The sequence below is a fragment of the Channa argus genome, chromosome 7 (assembly GCF_033026475.1).
Source record: "Channa argus isolate prfri chromosome 7, Channa argus male v1.0, whole genome shotgun sequence".
Taxonomy (NCBI): Eukaryota; Metazoa; Chordata; class Actinopteri; order Anabantiformes; family Channidae; genus Channa; species Channa argus.
In genome coordinates this window covers 13338596-13350497 of record NC_090203.1, presented here as the reverse complement: position 1 = coordinate 13350497, position 11902 = coordinate 13338596, and the positions used below count along the sequence as shown (strand labels likewise).

The 11902-nt window shown below is 39.0% G+C and overlaps 1 protein-coding gene across 1 annotated transcript; it reads left to right on the top strand.

Annotated features, from left to right (window-relative positions):
- The first annotated feature begins 2095 nt into the window (after positions 1–2095).
- Positions 2096–11058, top strand: nradd (neurotrophin receptor associated death domain). Its single transcript, XM_067511225.1, has 6 exons — positions 2096–2482; positions 6397–6529; positions 6702–7058; positions 8220–8445; positions 8558–8700; positions 9214–11058. The coding sequence occupies exons 1-6, from the start codon at positions 2450–2452 to the stop codon at positions 9525–9527; spliced, it is 1206 nt and encodes a 401-aa protein (XP_067367326.1). The 5' UTR covers positions 2096–2449; the 3' UTR covers positions 9528–11058.
- Positions 11059–11902: the final 844 nt, after the last annotated feature.

The following is an 11902-nucleotide window of genomic DNA, read 5'->3' as shown; positions in this document are numbered from 1 at the left end:
TATTGAGTAGTAAAAGCATTTGTTTAATTAAGACAAATAAATAATAAAAACTGTTTGTAAAAACCTGAAGTGCAAGACATGAGTATCAGTGTCTAGATGCAAGGGTGAATCAAAAACCAAATGCACTAGAATAAAAAAAAGCTTATTTTAGAAAATAAAATTGATTTGAAGTAATACATAAATCCTACACACAACTTCTTTGCAAGATCTAAATTCTTTGCAGTATATTTTAGTAAACAGTAAATAATGATGAAATTAACACAAATCCTCATTACATTCAAAGATCTCTATAAGCCAAAGCTGCTTTATGTATGTAGCACATTTCAAACTCAGAGGCAATTCGTGCTTTATATAGGTAAAGGGAAGCATTGGAAAATGACATCATAAACAATAAGCAAAAAAAAAAAACAGAATAAAACCAACTGGACAAAATAAAACGTGGATAAAACAAATTTCATTGCACGATTGGAAGAAAAGCTGACATGTTTAAAATGCTCAAAAGATTGTTTTGTCTGTCTTTGTGTATGAATAAAAACAAAGTGATGTCTCTATGTGACTGAAGTTTTATCAGAGTAGGAGCATCCTTTCTGTCTCTCTGGTCCTTCAGCAGCCTTTGAAGTGCAAGTAGCATTGTATCTGAGAGATCTCTCCATTTGTTATCCTCTGATGTCTCAAGGCCCCCTGCCTTGCATTCACAAGAATTTACAAGGTGGTTAATGTACCCTGAGCTGATTTTCTAATCTTCTGAAGAGATCAAACATGCACTTCTTCTTAAGTGCATCTTGTTTGATTCACATGCTCTCTTTTGTTGCTGATAACTACTTAACTAAGCACAGATCTTTTTTTTAATTTACAATGAAAATGTAGTGGTAATATGTTCTAATCTGGTTAAGAATGCAAGCAATGATATTAAATGTTTTTTGTTTTTGTTTTTTTGTTTTTTTACAATTTCCGTAAAACTGTAATAGTTTTGGAATTTCTAAACATCTATGAATGGTATTATACAGACCACCTACATTATATACAGTAGGGTTTCATCTCTAAAAAATACAGCACAATTTATTTGTTGGCTATATTTTTTTTAATAATCTCATGAATTTATGACCAACTTCATTCACAGATACCTTTGTTGGTTTTAATATGGAATTGTTCTATAACCACCTAAGATTTCCTCTCCTGCATCTCTGTGCCTTGTTGTAGTAATTTCTGATACTGGTGACTACAGCTGATATAGTCACTGTACACCATGAGTGTGTTGTTAGGCATTATTCTTGGTTGTTTTTTCCACCAGGCTGGTACATGTGCGATTCATTAGCTCGGCTCTGCCTCTCCTGTAAAGCCCAAAATATCTTTTGAGTTACCATCAGTTCATTTTCCTGATCTTTTTGATGCTCATTTTAAGTAAAATAATCAAGCTTTACCTAAATTACCAAAATTAAAAAGAAGCATTGCAGAAAACTATCCAAGTATTTTTTTGGCATGGGTGTTACTAATACAGTTATCTGGGACTAGTGTGTAATTTTTAATACCTTTGAAGTGATTTATCTACTGGAGGGTATTTTTGATTCATAACAATACAACATATCTCGTAAATGTATTTGTTTTGTATATGTAAAAACGTTATTTTGTTTACAAGCTAGTTATGACATAAATGTATTGGTTTGACAAAAATATTTTTTTTATTCTTTGATATATTCAGGAGTACAATTACGAAGTGTTAATTTGAAATACTCAAGTAAAACACAGCATAGTACTTCAGTATGTGATTATGCACCAAAAATATTTCATTTCATGTCATCCTCAAAATCAAAAAACCCACCAGCCCTTCATCAAATCTGCTTAAAACATCTCTTGTCTTTTTGTGTTAGTTGTTTCCAGAATAGGTGAGGGTGTATCCATCATTTGACTTCTCGTACACAAAGAGTGTGTCGGCCTTGATTACAGTACTCCATTACTGTACTGCTCCCGGCATTTGCCCGAGATGCAGCCAATCACTAAGCGGGTTTGAAAGCTGAGTAGGTGGGAGGAGAAAAGGCCCAGGAGAGCTTACAGCAGCCCTTCCTACATCATCTGTTGCAAAGTAGCGGGAGAGGAGGCAGCCCATGTATCTAGCGAGTTGAAACAGAAGAAACTTTGTGTTAAATTTTGCAGTATCAGCAGGGAACGCAATGAAACAAGCTCATGCGCCTGGTGTGGCATGAGCGGGAGAACCTATGGATTACACAGCCTGAATTTTAGCCCCGCTTCTTGTGCGTAAAAGTATTTGATCACCGCACTATGATCGCATTCTCGTCCCTGCACAAGCAACGCGATTTATGAGTAGTTTGGAGTAGATTTAGACAATTGGCCGTTTTTATTACTCCTTTTCTTTGCGATTTTGAGCTGCTTGGGGAAGCACCGGTGTCTCTGCTCGAAGTCAGGGAGGATTTTGGAGACTGAAGACACGACAATGTTTGTCATCTGCGCACTTCTGCTGTTTAAAGTAAGTAACAGATAATAACTGCTTTACTAACACAAACACATATTTTCCATAGCTCTAAAGCCTTCATAATCAGTTTATTTGTCTTGTCACACTCTTATCATTACAGCTCTATAAAAGCAGCCATTGTAAACTTCTGCCACTGGGGTCATTTTACACTATTGTTGCTGAAGGCAAATGTTTTACACCACACAACCACATTAGATTAGGGCTGTATCATATGGCCCTGACGGTGAAAGTTTGTTATCATTCTGTAGTTGGATCATAATAGTCGAAAGACTCTGATAAAATATTATCTGGTCATGACTTAGTAAAGGTGAAAACATCACGGAAAAGTGTAGGGAGTTGTTGTCCCATGCACACACCCAAGCTGGGACATCAGTATTCATTTTTCCACTCACATGACACCAACTCCATGTGCCACAGCAGCAGCTAGAGTGAACGTCCTGCCAGAAAAAAAAACACAGGGGCACACAATTTACTAAGATTATGCATCAACACAGCAATGAATGATATTTTATAGTCAAATTATAGTTTCTGTTGTGTTTGATAGCATATTATTAAGCCAGGATCAGTGTGAAAAGTAATCCTTAGCCTCCATGGTTGCAGACAATAATTTGACACTCATATACCTCAAAAACCCCTTGGAGCTTTTTGGCCTGTCTGGACACGCTCCTCACAGTCAAAGCACTTTTGTTAGATCAAAGATCAAGCTTCAGCTCCTAAAAAGATTTGTATCTCTTTTCTATTATAAAGGGATTTTGCATGTAAAAGTTTCATCTGTTTTGCAAACAGTAAATGTTTATTTAGCCTGCTGAAAAGCCATGTTAAATAATTATCTCCTTACTCACTAAATGATTTAGTGTTGCGTTTTACAGTATGTGAGCACATTCATTCTGATTTTCTCAAGTTAACTCTTCTCTGAGGTGCAAGCATTACTGTACATGTTGCTGCATTTGTTGCTCAAGGCAGTTCCTGGTGAAAATGTGGCCTAGCTGGGGTCTGGATATCCGGAGCACAGCAATTATCATCATTTTCTCCCAGTTTGTGGTGTGTATTTGTGTGTGTGTGTGTGTGGGGGGGGGGGGGGGTGGGGGGGGGGGGGGGGGGGGGTTTGGTTTGTTACCACAGTCATTTGAATTTCCATGGAGTAGTTAAGCAGATTTATTTGGGGAGCAGAGTTTATGGACATTCAGAAATTTAAGCCACTTCTTAACTGTTTGATGACAATCAAAAATCAGTAGCTTAACAGAGAACAGAATCAGTATTGTGCTGCCTTGTTTGAGTTAGAATAACAGTGTTTGGTGAGCTTTATACCTGTAAAAAGAGGAAAGCATGTCCTAGATTTTGACACTTGAGCTCCCTGTATACTAATCACAGTAATCAGTGCAGATGGGATATTCATCTGAGCAACTTTCCCTCATCTCCCCTCATCTTATCTCAGGCTGTCTCTGCTGAATGACCCCTCTCTATTGCCATCATACCCACTATGTGACGCCTTGGGGCTCAGTATCTTCCCATAGAAAGAGGGAGATAGAGAAACCGTCATTTTGTGCATTTATTTTCTCACAGATTAGATTAACTGTGAAGGCTCCAGCAGCTTCACTTTAAAATAGCACATAAAATGTTTCCGCCACTGAGAAGGCTGACATGGAGTCTGTGTGTGTGTGTGTGTGTGTGTGTGTGTGTGTGTGTGTGTGTGTGTGTGTGTGTGATCCGCGATGACTGAGTGACTCCAGCAGCCGTGGAGTTGAGAGGCCCATTGAAAGCAGCACTCCTCGGTGGTCCGTCTGTTCCCACTGGGGAATCCCTTCAGATTGCAGCTTCTTACCATAATGAAAAAAACAACTGTAGATCCCTTCAGACTTTCTGCCCCCCGAAGGCTACATATGCTGCTGAAGGCTGTTTATGCATAAATAGTGAAAAATATTTATTTTAATTAATTTATTTTAATTTAATTTACATTTTAGTAATACATACACATTTTTGTAAGGAAACAGTAAAACTGAAGCCTTTAGTATAATGTGTAGACAAAATATTGTGTCTTAATATTTATTGTTGTTTTTTTTTATGAAAAAAAATATATAATTGTCCTGTTTCATTACAAAATGACACATATCAAGTGTAAATTAATACTAGTGGTAGCATACATATTCCACAAAACAATGTGTTTCCAGAAAACAATGTATTTTGAACAATACCAATCATGGTAATTATTGCAAAACATGTACAGTAATCAAGACAAAATAGGGGTCAAAGGTAAAGCTGATTTAATTTGCTGACAGACAGACACAACCCATAATGACACATCAGTATTTATTAGTTTATAATATTTTTGTAAAACCAAATACATTTTTTGTATCTAAACCACCAGGTCCTAATAATGTTATGGCTTATTTGTCTAAGTATAATCACTAGGAACTTGATATTATAATATCTAAAAATTAAGTGGTTACCATATATAGTACTTTTCCAGTGTATACAGTAGATGGTGACTTAGTTGTGCCTCTGCTGAGTAAATCACTGTTCCCTCCTTTCTGCAGTCAGGCTTGAACTAAATATTTCAATGTATGCTGGTGGCCAGTGCCAAACCTTTGACAGTTCCTCCTCTGAGCTGAGTTGGCCCTCTAGGCAGGCTTACAGAGCTGCAGCAGCCCGGACTCAAACTGGGCACTGTAAAATGACTTAAATCCAAGCTGGAAGTAAAAATAACACTGAAGTGCTATCACCACTAAGTGTGGAAGAGGTTAGTTGCTGTCACATAAAGAGAACCAATCAGAGTTATCAGGACGCCTTTTTTGCTCCAAGTTATTGTGGTCCAGGCGTTATCACAATCGGCCAACTCCAAACATCCTACCGGTTCCTGCCTGCTTGATCCTACGACCCCAACACACTAATACCTGGGTATTAGTGTATATAATCTGGGTTCTGTGGCTGGTGCTCAGATACCATCAGGCTCCTCTGAAAGCGTGTGGACTTTGGCGAGCCCCATTTTAAAGCAGCTTCTCCCGTAGTATCGGGCTGGAACATTAGGATGTTTTGCAACTGGGGGCATGTCGCCATGTGTGTGTTGTCTGTGTGTTTGTATGTTTCTGGTGGTTTCACAGGATAATACACATTGCTTGTGTTTCTTGGCAAACTTAGGAGACATCAATGAATGGTTTAGCTGTTACTTTTCCCTTTTGGAGGAGGTTAGTTGTTAGACATCTGTTTGTGCTTGTCAGCCCCCAGGGAGAATAGGCCAATGTACCTCGAATATGTGCATGTTTAAGATGCCATTGTTCTGAGCCCGGAGAAGGGGAGTAGTGAAATATACTGACCTTCATAGACACACCTGCAGGGCTTGGTGACTTCAAAGGCCCCCCTCTCAACCAAACACACACATGCTGGGGAGCCTTAGTTAACTGACACCCTTGCCTCAGGCTGGAATCATGTCCTTTAAACACCTCCCCCTTCTTTTGTTATTTTAAGAAATAAACATGCATGCAGCATATTCACACATACAGTCACACATTATCATTGACACCCATTCGGAATGAGGGGGAGGGCGGAAGATCGTTCAACTTAGTCCTTCATCTTTTCTTCTTCTACTTCACCCCTCTATGTCGTATTCTTTACAGTGGTCTGAAACCATCTGATTAAAGCCAGCCACTCCTGTCAGGCACCAACTGTGCTGCACAAACCGTTAGGAATGTTTCAACTATCCCTCATGTCATTACTCAAGCTGGGCTCTACATTACCCACTTGCAGATAAGGACTCTAAGCATTTTAAGGTTGAAAACTGAGGCTGACAGAAAGATAAAGATAAACAAAAGCCATATTCAGTTCACCCAGTTTCTTGCTTTTTTTTAACCTTCAGATTATTTAGATGTAATGATGTCTATTATATGTGTAACTGTGTCAATTATTCACTGCAGGTTGCTCTTGGACATGCTTGTGTCAGTAACCAGTTCACTGAATCGGGGCAGTGTTGCAGTCTGTGTCCTGCTGGCTTTGCAGTGGAGGTAAAGTGTGGGAAAGAAGACACCAAGTGCATACCATGCCCACAGGGTAAGCAATTGTAATCTAATGTTACTGTATCTCTATAGAGATTATTTTTCCTGGCTTATCATTATCTCTGTCGTCCATCTTGAGGAAGCTGAAGAATTTAGACGGCACTTCTCATCATTGCCATTAATATATGTGGGGAAGACTGATGCCGATTTTGAAATGTGTTTGCTAGGAACATTTTCCCCATCTGAAAGCCTCAGCCTCAGTTGCCTTCCCTGCACCGAGTGCCCATCTGGTGTCCCCAGGTTGGCCTCTTGCTCTGCCAAACAAGACACACAATGCGATTGTGACCACGGCTTCTTCTTTTTGAGAACCTTTGGCCTGTGTGCGCCTTGCTCCAAATGCAACCGTGGTGAGGGGGCTGTCCGGGATTGTAGCCCTAAGCAAAACACACTTTGCCAGAAATGTGGCCCAGGAACATTTTCTGAGGAGTACAGTACCACCAAACCCTGCCAGAACTGCACCCAGTGCTCTGACAGTGAGGTGGAGATCAGAGCCTGTATGCCAAACTCGGACACACTGTGCATGGGTAAGTTGTAAGGAATAATTCCATTGAGAAAATACATTTAATTTACATGTAGCTTTATAGTTTTGGACAGAGTGGAGTTTAAATGACAGAGTTGACATGAGATCTGCCTACAAGGAACAAATATATAGTAGTGCCAGCTTTATCCTTGAAAGATCCCAAGCCGGGGAAGGCAGTTATAAGGAAACATAAAAAGATTGAGTTCAATTTAAGGGAGCACGGAGTGGGAGGGGGAGTGGGCTAGCCTTATAATACATAATTTTATATTTTTTAATTGAAATATTTATCTGTAACCCCTTCGATAATCTCATCAGTTACTGGCTGATCTTTAAGTTCATTGTGACTCAAAGCTCATCGTGGTGAGAACATACTGTTGGAAGCAGAAGACAACTAAACCAAGCAATTTCCATAAGGATACCCCCCCTCTGCCCTACATCATGCACTAATGAAACAACAGAGGGTCAAAAGTGTTGTGGTAAAGAAGGCAGGGTTTGATGAGTGGAAGCTTGGACCTCCACAGCCTAGCTTTATCCTTGAAAGATCCAAAGCTGGGGAAGGCAGTAATAAGCAAACATAAAAAGATAAAAGAATGAGTTCAAGGGAAGGGAGCAGGGTGTGGGAGGTTCAGTGAGAATACAAGGACATGTGTTCAACACCTGCACTAACACCTCATCTGAACACCCTGTAATACTCAAACCCTCAAAACATAAGTAGTGCAAGAGAGCCTGGTTAAGTGGTGTAGTCCAATTCGTATGAGCTCTTTAGGTTAACTGCCCCCAGGAACACAAAGGCTGGGGGAGGCTGCTTAGCCTGACAACTATTCTGCTTCCTTCCAAATGGCTACAGTCGCACTCCAGCAGTGAGGTCAATTGTACACACTCTGAGTCCATATGTCATGACTCTTTGACCCCACAGAGATCAGCACAGTACCTTTGAGTGTTTGATCCCAAAATAGACAGACCCCAGGAGGAAGAACTGATGCTAGAAACAGTGGCAATGAATGGTTAGGAGCTCCAGGGGACCTGTGTATCATTACATCAGGCATCCAGGCTTCTGTGGAAATATTTTTGGCCCCGGTTTACGCACGTCAAATGGGTTTCTGATGTGCAGATGCAGATTCTGTGATACCTTCCCTGACTTATCTTCTTTTCACAACCCTCATAGATAAGACGCTACACATTCTGTCTCGTCCCGCTGAGTCTGACGGGGCCCGTGACACTCCTGATCTTTCGGAACAAGAAGACCTGATAGAGAAAGCTGGCAGCAGTCCTGCTCCTGGAACTCCCAAGTTTACCCCACAGGATGATGGTGGCAGCAACAACATTTTGGTTTATGTGTCTGTCCTGGCTGCTGTGGTGCTCGGCCTCCTTATTTACGTGGCTTATAAGTGGTGAGTTCTCTCTCAGGGTTGTGGTCCTTAAATTGATAAAATACTGATTGTACAGTAAATTGGTTCTGACATGTGAAGTTTAACTGACATTGTTTTTCCATGCTCTTATTAGCTGGAGATCATGTAAACAGAAGGCGGCTCTGTCTAAGGCCCGTGCAGCCGAGTTGGGAACATCTTTAGAGGGAGAAAAGCTCCAAAGTGACAGTGGTGTCTTTCTGGACTCTCACAGTCTACAGGATAATCAGAACAGCAAAGGTATGGTGAACAATGGAGAACATAATTAGCCTTTTAGATGATTGAAGAAAGGATAGACAAGAACAAAGGCAAATTAAGGCAAAATGTAACCTCCATTATGCTCTGCTTTTTTTGAACTTGTAGAGGATTGGAATCTAAGTGATGCTACCGAACAGTGTTTAATTACTGCCTCTCTAGTTTCTTGTGTCCACACGTTCCTGTTGTTAGTTTTACACTATTGCATTATTTGACAACTTAATAGTGCTCTTTTATTAAAGAGCGCAAAAGGGTCTCTCCAAACCAGTAAACATGGATGTAAAAAATGCAGGTTTCACAATATAAAATCTAAGCATCCCAGTTTTGTGCCCATAAAATGCCAAACATGGTATTTCTATAAAGAAAAAAAACATACGATTTATCTTTTGTTAATAATGTATTTATTAATATTAATATTAGTGGTTCACACTAATTAGTAGTTCACACACACTGACTAACATTAGTTCAGATCTTGGTGCTAACTTGGTGTTTTCACAGGCACCAAGAGAGACAGCAAGCAGGACAGTCGCCTGTACCTGAATCTACCCCCGCACAGACAGGAAGAGGTGGAGTGCCTCCTTCAGGAAGGAGGTGGCAGAGGGTGGAGGCAGCTGGGTGCAGCACTGGGATATGAACCGGAACAGCTGGACCTGTTTGGGCGTGGAGAGGCCCCTGCTCACACACTTCTTTCTAACTGGGCCCAGAAAGAAGGCTCCACTCTGGGACTGTTGGGTTCTGCATTGGCCCGCATTGAACGGCCTGACGTGGTAACAGTGCTCAGCTGCCCCACCCAGGGGGTTTCTGTGGTCTGACAACTTCTTAGCCTCACATATGACACCCATGGACTCTAGGAAGGAACTAGTGACATAACAAGGGAGGCACTCTAAAATTGACCAATCACTGCTGGAGATAGCCATTGACAATTCTTATTGCTTTGTTGGACATTTCTTTTACAGTTTTTACCAAGACAACAAAAATATCCTCACAATATTCTACCCCAAGTTATGTAACTATTTTACTTTACATGCACTGAAGTACATGAAAGAATTTACTGTTATATCTACTGTGCACACCAAATCCCAGAATACCAGGGGAAATGAACAGGCTGAATAATCAGTATGTCACAACCTCTCAGAGCAGTTGCTATAGTCTCGTTGACGTGCTCAGTGCACACAGCAGAAACCTGGTCAGACGATTAGTTTTGATCTATATCACCATACTATTACAGTTTTCCACGAAAATCTTATTACTGTGAGTATTCGAAGTAGCAGGAAACAGAATGATGTGTTTACACATGTTGCTAAAGTGTCATTCCTAAACCACTGTTTACATGTTAGTTTAGCAGTAATCAGATTTACCATCTGCCCCATTTAAAAACTGTTCCTTCCACATGCTATTGTAAACAAATATGGATGGCTTCGATCATCATATTTCTAGTCTGGCAGGCCTTGTTTTATAAATCATAACCTCCGCAACCACTTTGGCATTGCAGTTGATTTGTGTGGAAAAAAAGGGGATTTCATAAAATATGATGTTGCTTCCCTATTCGGGATCATTTTCATGCACATGCAGATGTTTGAAAGAAGGAAGAAAAATCCAAGAAAACCAGTCAAGGGTTTACGTAGCTAAGTGTTCAAATTTTGCCAGTACAGCCAACCATCCCTTCGATACTTGCAATGCTATTTTCTTTATAAGAACATTTGAACTAAACTGTAGATAGGAAGCATTCACCAGGCTGTTTTTATAATGTGTTCCCTTGTTCTATTGTTTTTCCAGTTTTTACCTGCTGCAGCCACCAAGTAGCCTTGGTATTTATTTACCTTGAGGCCAATATGCACCAGTGTTGTTTCAAATTTCATCAAAAGATGTCAAATTGAAGCAGCCTGGGGAATATAGAATATCTTTCTTAGCTCTTTACCATAATCATCTTTGATTGTAAATACCTTGAATTGTTTTTTGTATGTCCCGGTTTAAAGTAGGGTCATTTATTACTGAAAAGGAAATACAAATGTTTCTATTATTCCGACATTTAAAATACTCATCTTGCGCATTGTCTACTTGATTTCTCATATTAGACAGAAAAAGAAAAAAAATTCAGACACTGTTAACATCAGTGCCGCGTGTCTAACTTGGCATCATGCATTTGTATTTCATCAGTGTCATGTCTAAATTAAATCTTGGAGAAACATGGACATCTGCAATGCATAGTTGAACTATGAAATATCCGATGATCTGATATATTTTTAACACAAGCCACGAGTGGTTTTATGTATATTTCCCAATGCTATTCCTCAATGTGTTTTTGTATGTGCATTGATTCATTTAATAAATAACTTTAATAAGTCTGTGCTCTTTCATTGTAACGGGACCAGAAAGCTTCACAGTAAAATGTAATACCATCAAACAATAGATGTACAGCATAACAACAATGATATCATCAGTGATTCTCAACCACTGGTACAATGTGATTGTGGAGTACCCTAATTCATTTGACAAAATGGTAGTACAATTTCATTTAAAAAATAAATAAATAAAAAATACATACGAGTCAGGTGTAACCCACATAGATGATGATGATGACTGCAAGACTATTTAGGGAGTTAGTGGATATGTAATAACTATTAAAACTGGCCCAATTCTTTTAAAAAAAAGAAAGCATAAAGTAAGGAATAAACATTTTAAATAATGCATAATATACATATATGACATGGTAATAATAGCAGATGAATTATCTAACAATGAATAAACATGACATCTAAAAATAATGGACAAAACAAAAATTATTGGTAAACAAGTTAGCTAAAATATATGGGTTATATTGGTCATATAACTAACTCTTTAGCTAGTTAATTATGTGACCAATATAACCCATATATTTTAACTATTTAGTAATGGTTTGTTAAAATGGTTAGTATTTGAAAAAACTAAAATGGCTAGTTAAATTATTAAATGGTTGCTAAAATGAAAGGATATACAACTGAAGTAACAAATGGTTAAAGGTTGAAATGGCAATGTTAACGTGCAGCACTTTAAATAAGATAGAATTGATACACAATGACTTTTAACAGGCCTCAACAGTTCAAAACATAAAGTCTGTCTTATGTTTTATGATTTTATTAAAAAAGTTTCATAATTTTTGCATAATTTATAATCTGGATAGTGTCTTAGAGATTTGTAAATATACAAA

Bases quoted from the DNA above. Each gene is read 5' to 3' on its own strand.
- nradd (XM_067511225.1), top strand. From the start codon at position 2,450: ATGTTTGTCATCTGCGCACTTCTGCTGTTTAAA. The intron at 7,059-8,219 runs GTAAGTTGTAAG...CAACCCTCATAG, and splicing joins CTCGGACACACTGTGCATGG to ATAAGACGCTACACATTCTG. The intron at 8,701-9,213 runs GTATGGTGAACA...GTGTTTTCACAG, and splicing joins GGATAATCAGAACAGCAAAG to GCACCAAGAGAGACAGCAAG.